This window comes from Coregonus clupeaformis, chromosome 11 (genome assembly GCF_020615455.1).
Source record: "Coregonus clupeaformis isolate EN_2021a chromosome 11, ASM2061545v1, whole genome shotgun sequence".
Taxonomy (NCBI): domain Eukaryota; kingdom Metazoa; phylum Chordata; class Actinopteri; order Salmoniformes; family Salmonidae; genus Coregonus; species Coregonus clupeaformis.
Window position 1 is genome coordinate 31,090,278 of NC_059202.1, and position 18,726 is coordinate 31,109,003.

The following is an 18,726-nucleotide window of genomic DNA, read 5'->3' on the forward strand; positions in this document are numbered from 1 at the left end:
TTAGAACAAAAGGTGCTGTCTAGAACCTAATAGGGTTCTTCGGCTGTCCCCATAGGAGAACCCTTTGAATAACTATTTTTGGTTCCAGGTAGAATCCTTTTGGTTCCAGGTAGAACCCTTTTTGGTTCCATGTAGAACCCTTTCCACAGAGGGTTCTACATAGAACCCAAAAGGGTTCTACTTGGAACCAAAAAGGGTTCTACCTGGAACCAAAAAAGGTTATTCTATGGGGACAGCTTAACCCTTTTTTCTAAGAATGTACTGCTGCCATTGGCTCTACTTTGGCCGTAGTCACTGTATTTATTAACAGCCACATCACTAATGTCCCTGCTGCTCCATCTCCAATCTGTTGGCAGCGGATAGATTAGTGTGATTGTCTTCATGTCAATAATGACCCTGATCAGCTGAATGTCTCTTGGTAGTGAATTAATTATGTAAAATGATAATGATTATGATTGGCTTGATGTTCAATATCGGCATGGTATGTCTTTTTTTATTTATTTTTTATTTAACCTTTATTTAACTAGGCAAGTCAGTTAAGAACAAATTCTTATTTACAATGACAGCCTACCAAAAGGCAAAAGGCCTCCTGCGGGGACGGGGGTTGGGATTAAAAATACAAATATAGGACAAAACACACATCACGACAAGAGAGACACCACAACATTACATAAAGAGAGACCTAAGACAACAACATAGCATGGCAGCAACACATGACAACACAGCATGGTAGCAACACCACATGACAACAACATGATAGCAACACAACATGGCAGCAGCACAACATGGTAGCAGCACAAAACATGGTTCAACATTATTGGGCACAGACAACAGCACAAAGGCAAGAAGGTAGAGACAACAATAAATCACACGAAGCAGCCAGAACTGTCAGTAAGAGTGTCCATGATTGAGTCCTTGAAGAGATGGAGATAAAACTGACTGTTTTCTTGCAGCTCGTTCCTGTCGCTAGCTGCAGCGAACCGGAAAGAGGAGCGACCCAGGGATGTGTGTGCTTTGGGGACCTTTACAGAATGTGACTGGCAGAACGGGTGTTGTATGTGGAGGATGAGGGCTGCAGTAGGTATCTCAGATAGGGGGGAGTGAGGCCTAAGAGGGTTTTATAAATAAGCATCAACCAGTGGGTCTTGCGACGGGTATACAGAGGAGTATAGAGTGCAGTGATGTGTCCTATAAGGAGCATTGGTGGCAAATCTGATAGCCGAATGGTAAAGAACATCTAGCCGCTCGAGAGCACCCTTACCTGCCGATCTATAAATTACGTCTCCATAATCTAGCATGGGTAGGATGGTCATCTGAATCAGGGTTAGTTTGGCAGCTGGGGTGAAAGAGGAGCAATTACGATAGAGAGATAGATGTATACTGTAGGTCTATGTGTAAGTTGTGTTGTGAGGATACCTTCACATGGCAGGGTGGCACACTCCCTCCTCTCTGTCTGGGGCCCCTGGCATGGGGGAACCAGCAGCAAGGGCAGGGGCTGGATGCTCATACACTTCCTCTGACGGACCTGAATGCCCACGTCATTACAGGCTGTAGCAGAGCAGGGGCCCCAGACAGCCCAGTCCGTCCAGTAGGCCTGAACTGGACACACAAGACAAGACATTGTGACAAGGGTGAGTATGGAATCCACACAGAAATAGAATGGGTAGAATGGTCACAGACCTAAAATCCAGTCCTGAACTGAGAATTACACATGTAGGATATTAATTGGATCACTCTTTTGTTGCTGAGAATTTCCCTGCACAGCAGGAAATGCAAAAGTGTAGTGTATTCAAGGTTTAAAAAGCCTTCTAAAGATTGTAATTTCCACTTTAAAATGTCAGACTTGATTTGCCCTGACTAAAAATGTATCAATCCACGTCATAATTCACCTTTCCTGTTGCTCCAGGATTCTTCTCCTGCTGTAGCAAACTGGCTCAAATTAAGATACGGCATCTTTAAGTAAGTAACGTAGCCTGTAGTTTGCAAAAATAAGTCCAGGACTTTCACAGTTGAACAAAGACTAACAGATCATTAGTGGCCATAACAGAGCAGCAGATGCATGGCTTAAGTGGCCTTACCTCCACTGAGGTTCTGTTTCGACTCAGTATACAGCACAGTAACTAGGGGTGACAGGGATAATTGGCTAATCCCTTCACAAAATTCCACTATCCCCTAAGCACAGTATGGGTTCAGAATCCTGAACTCAAAGCTATTATAGCACATCTACTTTATAACCCATGTGAATGAGGTATGGTGGTCTGTGGGTACCTGGTGGGCACTGGAAGCGGACGTAGTAGTTGGAGCAGATGCGCCCGTAGGGCTGCTCCTTGTTGATGCACCAGAAGCCCTTCTCCAGGCTGAAGTGAGTCACCTCCCCAGTCTCTGCTGCTGCCACCCAGTCCGTGGTGCGGGCCTCCATGGCCACAGGCCGGGCACACACCCTCTCCCTGTAGTAGAACCGGATGGCCTCTAACCGCTCGTAGTCTCCATTCCCCCCTGGATGGTCAATGTTGAACCAGGATGTCCATTCAGTCACGCCTGTCATACATGCAGATTGGGAGGAGGGAGACATAGACAAGGAGATACGGGTCACAACCGGGGGGGAAGGTTACACAGTTTAAGAGAAGTCTGCTACTACCATTTTCTGCTGAGTTGAGACGCCCAGGGGAGCCTGCGTTTTTCCAAGCCAACTCAGATGGCAGATGAGGAGGAGGGAAAGAGGCACGTTGTCTAGCTTTTGTCTGCCACATGTTCAACTCTGAGGATTTCCAAAGATGTGAAGAAACTCGCTGCATTGCATTAGCAACATACCATCGATCTCTGAACAATAGATTTCTTCATTGGAACGAGCCCCTTGGGAGGCATGGAGAGAGAAGTGAAGTGATCTATTGGTGGACGTTGTCTGGATGTGTGCTATTGTCGGTAGACAATCTCAACAGACGTAGTGACCCCTCTCTCTCTCTTTTCATTTAAAAACACTTGCAAAGTGATCAAAAGCCAGTGGTTTTCAACCCTGTGGTGACATCAGGTACTTAGTTTTAATTTCCTGTACTTGGATAATGTGTGTGTTGGCTTACATATTACTTTGGACGGGATTTAATGAATAGTTGCTTAAATTAAACTACACTCATGTGAATATAAACTCCATGCTATTGTTTGCTCTGCTATGATCCTGGCAGGTTAACGCCATTGTCTCGTTCCACCAGACTACTCATTCAAAGGAGCGAGACTGAATGTAAGCATAATGGAATGTGAGTGCTGAGTGGGAACTGAACATTGATTACACATTAGAAGCAGGGTATGGTTGATGAATTGGAGGGATGGGGGGGCTATAGAGTCTCAACATTGGCCTTGGACTGGAAATGGACTTCACCCCTAAATATGATAGGCTGTCTGTATAAATGTTACTAGTATGTAATAAAACTGTACAGTAACAATCGATTTTCTGCACTTGCCATGGGTGTGTAAAGCCTGGGAGTTTCAGTACATCAAAGGAAGGAAACCCCTCTATCTGAGGCAGAATATACAGTGTTGGATGAGTCTTCCCTCCTCAGGTTGTATAGGTCAACCAGGTGGTATTAGGAGTGAGCTCACTCACCTGTGGTCTGCTGTGGCTCGGTCAGCATGTTGTAGTCCAGCTTCCTACTCTTGTTTGTCTGACTCCACTTCCTGAGCAGAGAGCTGTTCCTGATGGGCCCTGGATGGGGAGAACCACACCATGAATACACCATATGCCATGACCAGCAGGGCCCAACCTTACCTGCACCACTGCACCACTACCACACTGTAACACTGTAACAGTGACCTCAAGAGCTCTGCTCAATGGATCCACCACGTTTTACAATGGGGAGAACAAGATTTATGGAAGCCGGTTTTCGAGTCTGCGGAGCTACTTGTCTGAGGAGTGGGTCCTCGGCATGTTTTCATCAATTTGTCTGAGAGTCTGTGAATGTGAGAGGAATTTCTACGTCTCACTCTGTGGGCCGTGGTTGAAGGCCAGGGAGTAGTCTTGGGGTGGAACACCTGATCTCGGTGCATTAACGCTGGGGTGTCTGTGTTTCCAGATCTCCTGGCTTTGTCTGGGTGCCACCAGAATACAAAGACAAGCCTGGTTCTCTTTTACCGCCCCCGCGAGCTAGCTAGGTGCCAACAGTCAGTCTGGAAGAGCTCCATCCAGATGTGTGTGAGAACACCTGATAACACACACACACACACACTTGCACGCACGCACACACACACACACTTGAACGCAGTCACACTACACCAACACTACACCACAGTCTGAGCACGTTCAGTTTCCTGTTCTAGACGTAGGTTTTTTTTCCGCAGCCCTCAGCGAAACACTGTCCAGTCTCATTAAGGACCTGGGTCCATATGGAAAAGCACTGTGCTTGATCTCTCTCTCTCTCTCTCTCTCTCTCTCTCTCTCTCTCTCTCTCTCTCTCTCTCTCTCTCTCTCTCTCTCTCTCTCTCTCTCTCTCTCTCTCTCTCTCTCTCCTCCACTCTCTCTCCCCCTGTTCCTCATCTATTTTGAAACAATCAGGAGCCGAGGAATGAGCTGGAGTCTCTATAAGGGGAAAGCGAGATGGAGTGGAGGGAGGGAGGGAGAAAGAGAGGGAGAGTGATGGAGAGAGGGAAAGTGGGAAGGACAAGCAGAGATGATTCCCCGTGGTTCTCAATGAGCCATGTACCAGAGGTCACATTCCTCCACTCTCTGAGGGAAACCTTGTCTAGTGGCGTGATACTGTGTGTGTACTGTGTGTGTGTGCCTTTCCAAGTTTTCTGGCTGGCCTCTTTGAAACAAGTCCTGGCTGTTGGGTCCCTCCACAGCCCAAACGTCCCCCCTTAAATGAACACGTCTCCAGCAATAAAGCCAGGATGCTGAGGAGACCCATTGAGACACACACAGCTGAGAGGAATCAGCTCATGTAAAGCCATCCGTTAGTAGTGACTTGTCCAGCATATGCTGCCAATATGCCTTACTTTTCCCTATTTTCCACCTCATCCCCGTCTCAGATACGGTTTGGCCTTGATCCATCAGTCCCTCTGTCATCTCTACATCTGCCTTCTCTTCCCTTCTCTGACTTTCCTCTGTATCTTCATCTGATCTTGTCATTATGCTGGAATGGCCAATGCAGCAACGCAGCCAGTTGTCCCCTTTGATATTACACACACCAACACACTTACATTCACGTCCCACATCAGTGTCAGGCATCAAACGGCTGACAGCGGAGATGAGTGTCCTTTCTTTCGGTTCCCAACCGCCTGCCTGAAGCCATCGCGGCCTGAGAAAGCCATTCACACCACGGACTGTCTCATGGCCTGCCTGACTGATTGGCTGTGAGAGCGCTTACCACTTTAGCAGGGACACAGCTGAGTTTATGGACACAGACACAAAGACCCGAAGCAGGGGCAAGCTTCAGTCCAGTCCCTCTGCTTTTTATTGCTGACTGTGGGTCTTTTTTTGTTACGCCAACACGATTCCCAATTTTATGGCTTTGGAGCATTTTTTCCTAGTATGGTGTTCACCCCAGTGAATGGCTTCTCTTACAAGTGGTATTACGTAAGTTCCAGGTCAGTCTTTGCAGTCTGCTTAAACCAGACTGACCTCTTTCCTCACCTTTGTAGGTCTACATACTGCAGGTGTGCGTGTAACATTAAAGCAAGGGGCTATCTTTCAATGCAAGGTGGGCTTTTCATATCTGGCTTGATACTGTAGACCATAGACAGGGGTTTTAATATTTTATGTCAGTTTTCCTTAATTGACATGATGGAATGACTGGATGAATAGAAACAAATGTCTCTCCACACAACCTCTGCACTGCAGGTGTGCCTATGCGGCAAACTACCTCTAACAGTTTCTCTCTCTTCAGCTTTCCTATTCTTTACTAGATGAACTGTTGTCACGGTTTCGGCCGAGGCTGCTCCTCTTCCTTGTTCGGGCAGGCTTCGGCGGTCGTCGTCTCCGGAGTACTAGCTGCCACCGTTCTATGTTTCATGTTCATTTGGTTTTGTCTGTTCATAACACCTGTCCCTTATTTGTGTCTTAATTGTTTCCCTATTTAGTTTCGTGTGTGTGGGTCAGGTGTTATGCGTGATTGTTTGTTGTCAGACTGCCTCTGATGGTTTATTTCTCTCGTTGTTGGCGTGTCCCGAGAGTTCGCACTGCGTGCGCTTTTCCTGTGTATTTTCGCACTGTGTTTTGTGCGTAATTGTTTGCACCACCCGGTTGGGTAGGCGACTATTTTTGTTCACGTGTTGAACAGTACTATAAAAGACGGTTGTAGTCATCCTGGTTCCTGCGCTTGATTCCTTCCACTCATCTACACACACCACTCTGACAGAATCACGCATCATATCCATGGAATCAGCAGGAGCGACCGAGCCGACAGCCGAGATGGCTGAACGTCTTCGTGGCCAGGAGGACCGCATCAACCAGGTCTGTCATGCCCTGGAGGGGGTGATGAATACTCTGCACCGATGGGAGACCAGCGGGGTTCCCACACCTCCACGAACCGAACCAGCCCCATCGGTCAGCCCTCCTGTCTCATCTCCGGAACCTAGTGGGATTCGGCTCTCGCTCCCGAGGGCGTACGACGGCTCCACTGCCGGGTGTCAAGGGTTCCTGCTGCAGGTGGAGCTCTACCTCGCCACCGTACACCCGGCGCCCTCGGGACACGAGAGCGTCTCAGCCCTCATCTCCTGTCTCACCGGCAAGGCGTTGGAGTGGGCCAACGCCGAGTGGAGGAGAATGGACGCCGCTACCACGAACTATGCGGAGTTCTCCCGCCGCTTCCGTGCTGTGTTCGACCATCCACCAGAAGGGAAGGCGGCGGGGGAGCGTCTATTCTACCTCCGACAGGGGATGAGGAGCGCCCAGGACTTTGCCTTGGAGTTTCGGACCCTAGCGGCTGATGCAGGGTGGAATGAGCGGGCCCATATCGACCATTTCCGCTGCAGCCTCCGGGAGGACGTCCAGCGAGAGTTGGCGTGCAGGGACACTTCGTTGACTTTCGACCAGCTTGTCGACATGGCCATCCGGCTGGATACCCTGCTCGCCACCCGTGGACGTTCCGGGAGGGGGTTGCCCATTCCACTCTCCAGCACCTCCGAGCCGAGCCCTATGGAGCTCGGAGGTGCTGGCGCTAGGGAACGGAGGAGGAGGAGCCCGAGGGGACCCGGCCCTTGCACCAACTGTGGTCGTGGAGGGCACACCGCGGCTAGGTGTTGGGGCGGGTCCTCCAGTGAGGGAGAAGGCAGGTCACGCATTGGGGGTCCACCCAGGTGAGTAGGCGCCCTGCTTACCCAGAGCTTTCTGTCGTGCACCTAACCTTGCCTGTTTGTTTCCCACAGGTTGCACCTCGTTCCCAGCATAAGGCGCTGTTAGATTCAGGCGCAGCTGGGAATTTTGTAGATCGCCAGTTCTGTATAGAGTTAGGGGATTCCCCTCCTTCCAGTGGATAAGCCTTTCCCCGTCCATGCCCTAGATAGCCGTCCGTTAGGGTCTGGGTTGATTAGGGAGGTCACAGCACCCCTTCAGATGATGGCGCAGGAGGGTCATGAGGAGAGAATTCAGCTCTATCTGATTGACTCTCCTGCGTATCCGGTAGTGCTGGGTCTTCCCTGGTTGATGACTCATGACCCTATTATTAGGTGGCGAGAGAAGGCTCTTAAAGGGTGGTCTGCTCAATGTGAGGGGCGGTGTCTGGGTGTTTCCATAGGGGCGACCTCGGTGGAGAGTCCGAATCTAATGCCAGCACTGCAGATTCCCCCCGAGTATGAGGATTTGGCACTGGCGTTCAGTAAGACTCGGGCGGCGCAGCTGCCGCCTCATAGGCGGGGGGATTGTGCGATAGATCTCCAGTCAGGAGCAGCTCTCCCGCGGAGCCATGTGTATCCCTTGTCTCAAGAGGAGAGAAAGGCTATGGAGACGTACATCTCTGAGTCTCTTAGACAGGGATACATACGGGCCTCCGTTTCACCCGCTTCCTCAAGTTTCTTTTTTGTAAAGAAAAAGGATGGAGGTCTGCGCCCGTGTATTGATTACCGCGGTCTCAATCAGATCACAGTGAAGTACAGCTATCCACTTCCTCTGATTGCGACTATGACGGAGTCACTGCACGGTGCGCGGTTCTTTACAAAATTGGATCTTAGGAGCGCATATAACTTGGTGCGCATTCGAGAGGGCGATGAATGGAAGACAGCGTTTAGCACGACTTCCGGACACTACGAGTATCTAGTCATGCCATATGGGTTGATGAATGCTCCCTCAGTCTTCCAATCCTTCGTCGATGAGATTTTCCGGGACATGCAGGGACAGGGAGTAGTGGTGTACATTGACGACATTCTGGTGTATAGTCCTACCCGTGCTGAGCATGTAGCCCTGGTGCGCCGAGTATTGAGGCGGCTGTTGGAGCATGACCTATATGTCAAGGCAGAGAAATGTCTGTTTTTCCAGAAGTCGGTCTCCTTTCTGGGTTACCAGTTGTCTGCGTCAGGGGTGAAGATGGAGGTAGACTGGGTGTCAGCTGTGCGTAATTGGCAGACCCCAACCACTGTGAAGGAGGTGCAACGGTTCTTGGGTTTTTGCGAATTATTACCGGAGGTTTATCCGGGGGTTTTGGACAGGTGGCAGCTCCCATAACGTCTCTGTTAAAGGGGGGTCCGGTGCGCTTGCGGTGGTCAGCTGAGGCGGACAGGGCATTTGGGAGACTGAAGGACCTGTTTACCTCGGCGCCGGTGTTGGCGCATCCGGATCCCTCTTTACCGTTCCAAGTAGAGGTGGACGCGTCAGAGGCCGGGATAGGGCCGTTCTTTCCCAGCGTTCTGGCACTCCACTAAACTCCGTCCCTGTGCGTTTTACAGTAAGAAGCTCAGTCCGGCGGAGCGGAATTATGACGTAGGAGACAGGGAGCTGTTAGCCGTGGTCCAGGCCCTAAAGGTGTGGCGGCATTGGCTCGAGGGGGCTCAACACCCTTTCCTCATTCTAACTGACCATCGTAACCTGGAGTACATCCGGGCAGCTAGGAGACTGAATCCTCGCCAGGCTCGCTGGACTATGTTTCTAGCCCGGTTTGTGTTTAAAATCACATACATCCCTGGGTCCCAGAACGGGAAGGCAGATGCTCTGTCTCGGCGGTATGACGCAGAGGAGAGGTCAGTTGAGTCCACGCCCATACTACCGGAGTCTTGTCTGGTTGCTCCGGTGGTGTGGGAGGTGGATGGTGAGATCGAGCGGGTGTTACCCACCGACCCGAGTCCTCCACAGTGTCCTGTGGGTCGGACGTACGTTCCGCTCGAGGTACGCGATCGCCTCATTTGTTGGGCTCATACGTCCCCCTCCTCTGGCCATCCGGGTATCGGCCGGACAGTGCACTGCCTTAGCACGAAGTACTGGTGGCCAACGTTAGCTAGGGATGTGAGGATTTATGTCTCCTCCTGTTCGGTGTGTGCCCAGTGTAAGGCGCCCAGACATTTGCCCAGGGGTAAGTTACAACCCCTGCCTATTCCACAACGACCCTGGTCCCACCTCTCGGTGGATTTTGTTACCGACCTTCCCCCCTCACAGGGGAATACTACCATCCTGGTCGTTGTGGATCGGTTCTCTAAGGCCTGTCGTCTCCTTCCCATGCCGGGTCTACCCACTGCCCTACAGACCGCAGAGGCTCTGTTCACCCATGTCTTCCGGCATTACGGGGTACCCGAGGATATAGTGTCTGACCGAGGCCCCCAGTTCACCTCTAGAGTGTGGAGAGCATTTATGGAACGGTTGGGGGTTTCGGTAAGCCTTACCTCGGGTTACCACCCGGAGAGTAATGGGCAGGTTGAACGTGTCAACCAGGATGTGGGTAGGTTTCTGAGGTCATACTGTCAGGGCCGGCCGGAGGAGTGGGCGAGATATGTGCCCTGGGCCGAAATGGCACAGAACTCTCTTCGCCACTCCTCCACCCAACTAACCCCTTTTCAGTGTGTATTAGGGTACCAGCCGGTTCTGGCACCATGGCATGAGAGCCAGATCGAGGCCCCCGCTGTGGATGAGTGGGTGCGGCGCTCGGAGGAGACGTGGGACGCTGCACACGTCCATCTGCAGCGTGCCATACGTCGACAAAAGACGAGCGCCGACCTACACCGCAGTGAGGGGCCAGTATACGCACCTGGAGATCGAGTCTGGCTCTCAACCAGAAACCTGCCCCTCCGCCTGCCCTGCCGGAAGCTGGGTCGGCGGTTTGTGGGGCCATTTAAAGTCCTGAGGAGATTGAACGAGGTGAGTTATAGGTTAGAACTACCTGTTGATTACAAAAATATTAACCCCTCGTTCCATGTGTCTCTCCTCAGGCCGGTGGTAGCTGGTCCACTCCAGGACTTTGAGATTGAGGAGACTCCTCCGCCCCGTTGGACATCGAGGGGGCTCCGGCGTACACCGTGAGGTCCATCCTGGATTCTAGACGCCGGATGGGGGTCTTCAATATCTCGTGGAGTGGGAGGGGTACGGTCCGGAGGAGCGGTGCTGGGTGCCAAGGAGGGACGTATTGGACCAGTCCCTACTGACCGATTTCCATCGGGGTCATCCTGCGCGCCCTGCTCCCGCGTCGTCCGGGTCGTCCCCGAGCTCCGGGTCGGCGCACGGCTGGAGCCGCGCGTCAAGGGGGGGGTACTGTCACGGTTTCGGCCGAGGCTGCTCCTCTTCCTTGTTCGGGCAGGCTTCGGCGGTCGTCGTCTCCGGAGTACTAGCTGCCACCGTTCTATGTTTCATGTTCATTTGGTTTTGTCTGTTCATAACACCTGTCCCTTATTTGTGTCTTAATTGTTTCCCTATTTAGTTTCGTGTGTGTGGGTCAGGTGTTATGCGTGATTGTTTGTTGTCAGACTGCCTCTGATGGTTTATTTCTCTCGTTGTTGGCGTGTCCCGAGAGTTCGCACTGCGTGCGCTTTTCCTGTGTATTTTCGCACTGTGTTTTGTGCGTAATTGTTTGCACCACCCGGTTGGGTAGGCGACTATTTTTGTTCACGTGTTGAACAGTACTATAAAAGACGGTTGTAGTCATCCTGGTTCCTGCGCTTGATTCCTTCCATTCATCTACACACACCACTCTGACAACTGTGGAGGAAAATAAGCATGTCAGGCTTGGACACACTTCCAAGTGACCTTGTCACATTAAATGAACGTTGATTTGATTACAGTTTAATGGCGTGCGGGTTGCAATCACTGCTGTGACTATGACTTGATGGAGCGGTTTGCTACAGGAAGTGTACATACCATCGTTAGTTAAGTAGGCTACTCCTGAGTGGCGCAGTGGTCTAAGGCACTGCATCGCAGTGCTAACTGTGCCACTAGAGATCCTGGTTCGAATCCAGGCTCTGTCGCAGCCGGCCGCGACCGGGAGACTCATGGGCGGCGCACAATTGGCCCAGCGTCGTCCAGGGTAGGGGAGGGAATGGCCGGCAGGGATGTAGCTCAGTTGATAGAGCATGGCGTTTGCAATGCCAGGGTTGTGGGTTCGATTCCCACGGGGGGCCAGTATAAAAAAAATAAAAATGTATTCACTAACTGTAAGTCGCTCTGGATAAGAGCGTCTGCTAAATGACTAAAATGTAAATGTAGGCGCTATTGTGCTCATTCTACTTCCTGCTTTTGGAAATCAGAAAAATCGATATTGTTTGCCGTTTTTGTGGGCAGGGGCGTGGGCATGAAGTAACAATCTACAGAGAACTGCACTATTACCAGCCTTGGATACTCCAACAGGGGCACATTGCTTACACTTATCACTTCAAGATGTTTGATAATGAAACCTAAACCATTAAACGATTACGAGAGTCATTTTATGAGGTGCATAATGGCATGAAAGCTTTTTATGTAGGAATCCATATTTAATATAATGAACACGTCAGCCTTGCATTTTCAGCTATGGCAGTTGTCTAAGTGTGGCTTGTTAACAGTTTATATGTGAATTTAAAAAGCCAGTGATTTTATATGTGCTGTTTCATGCTAATGGTACGTCAGTGGCTTTACCTCATCTAAAACGTGTTGAAACACACTGTTATGTTAGAGGAAACACACTTAAACTTAACCGGATTTCCTCCTCTGTTTGAGGTCCATACTCCTGGTTAACCTTCCCCAATAGAGGCCTCTCTCCTACCTCGCCACCACCCTCGTAAAACCTCAACCCAGTAACAAGATACTGAAAGAGGTCAAAGTATAGTCCCATGTAATGGAAACAATACATTAGCAATGGCTCCAAGTATGTTTCTGTGCCTATTAGCAGACCGTCTTTCTCCCCTTAATATAGACACACAGGCTAGCTTCTCTTAATAAAGCTGAATACCATGCAATGTTATATTAGGGATGGAGGCGAACTCAACTGGGTGTTGGAATTTCTACGTCAGATCCAGTATTGTCTCTAGCTCCCCTCTCCACGCTTTTGCACTTGCGCTGCTTTGGCCATTCTGGTGCCAATGCCTGGCATTGTTGTTCCTACTGAACTATGGTCCTTATTCTGGGGATGCTGCTATTTGAGGTGTGTGTTCACCAGTCTCCCATCCACATCATAAAGTGGTGCTGTGCTTTAGTTACAGGGTACACAAGGACAAAACCATATATTAATACCGCAGGGCCTTCTAAAGGCCATTCTCCTCTCCTGTTGCCTTCCCAGCCGGGTGTTTTCCGAGACAGAGCTGCATGCACACTCGACGGCTGCCAGAAGCTAATAAAAAGTTGCAGAAAATGAAAAAATAAGTTTTGAAGTTACCCAGAGAAAGGACTTCAGTCAGATTAGACAGATAGCCCAGCCAGATTTGGATTGGCAGAGATACAGGCCTTTCAGCAGGTCTGGAGGTTGTTTAAAATATTCCAGAGCCTTACAAGAAGAAAATGTAAAAACACTTTTCTGTGTTATGTAACAGCTTGGATGGAGTGGTGGTTCGCGGGGCTGAGCTCTGGGCTAAGCACTGGGCTGAACGCTGAGCGTCTCTCACAGTGTTGATGCAACTTTGCCATGCCATAGCCCCACACTTAATTGTAATAACAGGTGTGTGTAGTGAAGTGTTAGATCGCTGGAAACATCCATCACCTGGCCTTAAGATTTAGGCAATAAGGAGATATTTGTTCAAAATCAGAAGCATTGTATTTAGACAAGGGTTTGTGGCAAACCAATGGGCATTAGATGATTGCCCAGAAAGTGTGCGTGTGTGTATGTGAGTTTTTATGCCATGGCCTTGCAGACATGTGGAAGCTGTTTTGTTTATTTGGCCTATTATCTGGCTGAGGTGTGCTGTGGTGGAAGAATCAGATGGTCTCTCTCTCTCTCTCTCTCTCTCTCTCTCTCTCTCTCTCTCTCTCTCTCTCTCTCTCTCTCTCTCTCTCTCTCTCTCTTTCTCTCTTTCTCTCTCGTTCTCCCTCCCTCCCTCCATCCCTCCCTCCATCAATCTTGGCTTCAGGGCTGTTTGGGGAGCCACTGACTGATTCTTGGTCAACGGCATCTGTGCTCCATTATCCTGAATCCAGTTTTGCCCCTGACATTAACTAATGATGCAAATCCACCACAAGATTTGGGGGAATTTTAAAAAAGAACACAGAGGCTTTGTGTTCTTCATCCGATTTTTTCTACCGCACTGCATTTCCTCATTCAGGCTATAAAAAAAACGAATAGCCTCAATGGTATTTCCCCATTAAATCCACTGCAAGAAACAACTGCTTCTTGAGCATTAGCCTAGTTCTATGTCTCAGAATGTAATGCTTGTGCACTTTGCTCCTCAAACGCAGACATTAGCATTTTGAAACGGTAGCGAGCCAGAGAGTCATTTCATTTGAAGGGCCTTGATGTGGTGATTGCTGGGAATACAAGGGACTGACTTTGATCCCTTTCTTCTCCCTCCCATTCTCATTTAAGTCAATGGGCTAGACATCCTGGTGTGGTGATTGTGGTTTAGCTGGACCACTGCTCTCCAGTCAGTCTGTGGCCAGCATCTGGAGAATTAGCTAGTCCCTCTGAATGAAGCCAATTAGCACAGGGACAACATTGTCTTTGGAGCTCTGAGACGGCTTCTTCATGGTCCCAGTTGGTCCACCTCCCCCTCTACCCCGAGACTGGCACGGGTACGGGAGATTACAGTTCATTACGGGCAGCCTGTGTGGCATCTGGCTATTTAAAACACTCCACTAAGACCTGGGACTTAGTTTAGCCTGACTGACTGATAGTCACACTGTTCCGTTTTGGTATAGTCTCAGTAGCGCCAAGCATCCACGAGCAGCAGCTGTCTCCTCAAATAGGGAAACAGATCATAAATCTCTGAACCCTGAGAGGGATGGAGATAATGATAGAGGGACGGTGATAGAGAAGGAGCAGGAGGGGAAATGAAAAGTAAAAGGAAAGAGTGAGACAGGGAGAGGGGAAGCCAGAGAGAGTCATTTCACCTGTCAGTTAGGTGAGAAAGTGGGATAGAGGATTTGTGTTTACTTGTTTTCTTGGTGAGTGCTGAATGAGTCCCACGAGGTGAGATGGGGACAAATACTACCCACGTCTGCCACAATGTGTTGGCGAGTGAATACATCACTATCCATTCTATCAAACATCTAGTCAGTGTGTGACTTTTCCTGAACAGGCAAAACTGTCCAGTACATGCACTGAATTCTAAAAGAATCCCAAGGCTATCCATCCATTATAACAGACTTACTGTAAAGTTACTAGTCTACTGCCACTTTCACACACCCCTCAGATTGAGGGACCCTGATACCTACAACGACATTGTACAATCAACCCCAGAGAAACGTGTTGCCCCTAACATCCATCTGCTTCTCATTAACATGACAGCGTGTTAGTAAAATGAGCGTGCTGATGACTAAACACCACATGATTACACCCCCAGTGGTGGGATAACCCTGCAGAGACAGACAGCACCCCTATGGTGCTACAGTATGATCTCACCATTAACAACTAAAGAACCACTACTGGTCCAACACTCACATCCACTGGGATAGGCTACTTTCTTACCTTGCAAAGTTTAGGTTCAGGAAGACAGAGATGTGTGCAAGTATTTCATGACCATAAACACCATTTAATGATTGATTTGATTGATTTATTTTATTTCAGTGTCATACACCAATTGGTGCCAAGCCTGTATGGGCTTATAAGACATTATTTCTTAAAGTACGTGTGCACAAAACAGAAAACAAAATTACATTTAACAAATTCAATTCAATATTACTAATCGTAACTATTAAAAACGTTTCAAAATGTTAAAATGGAAGGGCTAGATCTGTCGCTATTTTCCTTATACACTGAGTTGACAAAACATTAGGAACACCTTCCTAATATTGAGTTTCAACCCCTTTTGCTCTCATAACATCCTCAATTCATTGCGGCATGGTGTCGAAAGTGTTTCACAGGGATGCTGGCCCAAGTTGACTACAATGCTTCCCACAGTTGTGTCAAGTTGGCTGGATGACTGTCACGCCCTGGCTCTGGGGACACTGTTATGTTGAGCCAGGGTGTGTAGATCAATGTGTTTTGTTTCTATGGGTGCTATTTCTATGTTGGCCAGAGTGGCTCCCAATCAGAGGCAACGAGTGTCAGGTGTTGCTGGCTGTCTCTGATTGGGAGCCATATTTAAACAGTCTGTTTTTCATTCGTGTTTGTGGGATTTTGTTTCCAGTCGGTTTGTGTTAGACCGTGAACTGTCACGATATCGTTTTGTTGTTTTGGTCGTTTGACGCTAAATAAAGAGTATGTTTGCCTGCAACGCTGCGCCTTGGTCCTCATCTGTTCCTGACAATCGTGACAGAAAATCCCACCACTACTGGACCAAGCAGCGAGTCGAGGAGCCATCGCCAGGGAAATCCCTAGCAGATCTCCGTGGCAGCCTCGACTGGGTCAAGCCGAGTGAAGAGCAGAGAGGGTGGACTTGGGAACAGTGGAGGAAGAGCTTCGACTGGGTCAAGCCAATTGAGGAGCTGAATAGCGGGAGTTGGAAGCAGAAGAGCGAGAGTTGGGCGAGAACTATAGAGGCCTGGCCCACGGGGAAGAGAGACCCCCAGAAACTTTTTAGGGGGGGGCTCACGACGTCGGGGCAGCAGGAGGCCGCGATAGAGCGGTCCAGCGGGTTGGCAGAGGAGGCCGACAGGTTACGGGGGCCACTGGTCGAAGAGGGGATGGAAGGTGTAGAGGCACGGCGAGAGGTACTGGGGTGTGTTACCAGTCCGGTCCGGCCCGTTCCAGATCCCGGTGTAGGGCCAGTGGTGTGTGTCCCCAGTACGGTCCGGTCTGTTCCTGCTCCCCGCACCAAGTCAGTGGTGCGCTCGTCAGCCCGGCTCGGCCCGTTCTTGCTCTCCGCACCAAGTCGGTGGTGCGCTTCGTCAGCCCGGCTCGGCCCGTTCCTGCTCACCGCACCAAGTCAGTGGTGCGCTTCGTCAGCCCGGCTCGGCCCGTTCCTGCTCCCCGCACCAAGTCAGTGGTGCGCTTCGTCAGCCCGGCTCGGCCCGTTCCTGCTCCCCACACCAAGCCAGTGGTGCGCGTCGTCAGCCCGGCTCGGCCCGTTCCTGCTCCCCGCACCAAGACAGTGGTGCACCCGTCAGCCCGGCTCGGCCCGTTCCTGCTCCCCGCACCAAGTCAGTGGTGCGTTTGCGCCAGCCCGGTTCGGCTCACTCCTGCTCCTCACACCAAGCCAGTGGTGTGCGTTGTCAGTCCAGCACGGCCCGTGCCTGTTCTCCACACCAAGCCAGTGGTGGGCGTCGTCAGTCCGGCACGGCCCGTGCCTGTTCCACTGGTGCCTGGTTCGGCACTGGTCAGATGTTTTACGCCGGAGCTAGAGCAATCCGCTCCATCAGTGTGCAGTCCAGCTCCGGCCAGCGGGGCCAGACCGGACCAGGGGTACTTTGGGGGGTTGGAGAGGGAGCGGGGATTAGGCCCGGAGCCGGATCCGCCGCCTAGGCAGAGTGCTCACCCGGTCCCTCCCCAGTGGTATTTGGTTGACGCGGTCGGAGTCCGCTCAAGGCTCAAAATCCTTCTTTAACCTGTCTCCTCCCCTTCATCTGGGGAAGGGTACCAAAAAATGTCTGCACCAAGAACACAGTGGCCTCCATCATTCTTAAATGGAAGAAGTTTGGAACCACCAAGACTCTTCCTAGAGCTGGCCGCCCGGCCAAACTGAGCAATCGGGGGAGAAGGGCCTTGGTCAGGGAGGTGACCAAGAACCCGATGGTCACTCTGACAGAGTTCTAGAGTTCCTCTGTGGAGATGTGAGAACCTTCCAGAAGGACAATCATCTCTCCCAGCACTCCACCAATCAGGCCTTTATGGTAGAGTTGCCAGACAGAAGCCACTCCTCAGTAAAAGGCACATGACAGCCCGCTTGGAGTTTGCCAAAAGGCACCTAAAAGACACTCAGACCATGAGAAACAAGATTCTCTGGTCTGATGAAACCAAGATTGAACTCTTTGGCCTGAATGCCAAGCGTCACGTCTGGAGGAAACCTGGCACCATCCCTACAGTAAAGCATGGTGGTGGCAGCATCATGCTGTGGGGATGTTTTTCAGCGGCAGGGACTGGGAGACTAGTCAGGATCGAGGCAAAGATGAACGGTGCAAAGTACAGAGAGATCCTTGATGAAACCCTGCTCCAGAGCGCTCAGGACCTCAGACTGGGGTGAAGGTTCACCTTTCAACAGGACAACGACCCTAAGCACACAGCCAAGATAACGCAAGAGTGGCTTCGGGACAAGTCTCTGAATGTCCTTGAGTGGCCCAGCAAGAGCCTGGACTTGAACCCGATCGAACATCTCTGGAGAGACCTGAAAATAGCTGGGCAGCAACGCTCCACATCCAACCTGACAGAGCTTGAGAGGATCTGCAGAGAAGAATGGGAGAAACTCCCCAAATACAGGTGTGCCAAGCTTGTAGCGTCATATCCAAGAAGACTCAATGCTGTAATCTCTGCCAAAGGTGCTTCAACAAAGTACTGAGTAAAGGGTCTGAATACTTATGTAAATGTGATATTTCAGTTTTATATTTTTAATAAATGAGCAAGAACTTATAAAAACGTATTTTACTTTGTCATTATGAAGTATTGTGTGTAGATTGATGATGTCAAGGTGTCAGTGTAATGCGGTAGGACGAAGTCAGGCACAGGACACAGAGCTAATCGAAAAACGTACTTTACTTGTAGGTATCTTAATGAATATACCTCCACGCAGGGAGGAACAAACCCGCTCACATACGACAACATGAACAAACACGCACAACACACAGTGTGAGCCAGAGGGTTAAATAGGGAAGACATAATTACATGATGGGAAACAGGTGAGACCAATACAGAGAAAACAAGTAGAACATAGAAACATGGATCGGTAGCAGCTAGTACTCCGGTGACGACGAACGCCGAAGCCATCCCGAGCAAGGAGGAGGGGCAGCCTCGGCTGAATTCGTGACAGATGAGAGGAAAAAACTATTGAATCAATTTTAGAATAAGGCTGTAATGTAACAAAATGTGGAAAAAGTCAAGGATTCTGAATACTTTCCGAAGGCACTGTATGTCATGGAAAGAGTGGTTGCCAGTCAGACCTTTGGTGCGGGTTAATCTTAAAGCAGCAGCATGTAAAGATGTATGCATATTTCTTTTTTAAATATTTATATATATATATATATATTTTTTTATATATATATATATACAGTGGGGAGAACAAGTATTTGATACACTGCCGATTTTGCAGGTTTTCCTACTTACAAAGCATGTAGAG

At 49.9% G+C, this 18,726-nt stretch overlaps 1 protein-coding gene across 1 annotated transcript in view; it reads right to left on the minus strand.

The window, feature by feature from the left end:
* The window catches only part of LOC121576766 (cartilage intermediate layer protein 1-like), a 31,762-nt gene that overhangs the window by 9,214 nt on the left and 3,822 nt on the right, over positions 1–18,726 (minus strand). The window contains exons 2-4 of the mRNA XM_041890203.1: positions 3,599–3,697; positions 2,269–2,538; positions 1,417–1,599 (exon numbers count right to left, since the gene is read on the minus strand). Of these exons, the coding sequence (XP_041746137.1) occupies positions 1,417–1,599; positions 2,269–2,538; positions 3,599–3,697 (552 nt within the window). The remainder of the gene's footprint in view (positions 1–1,416; positions 1,600–2,268; positions 2,539–3,598; positions 3,698–18,726) is intronic.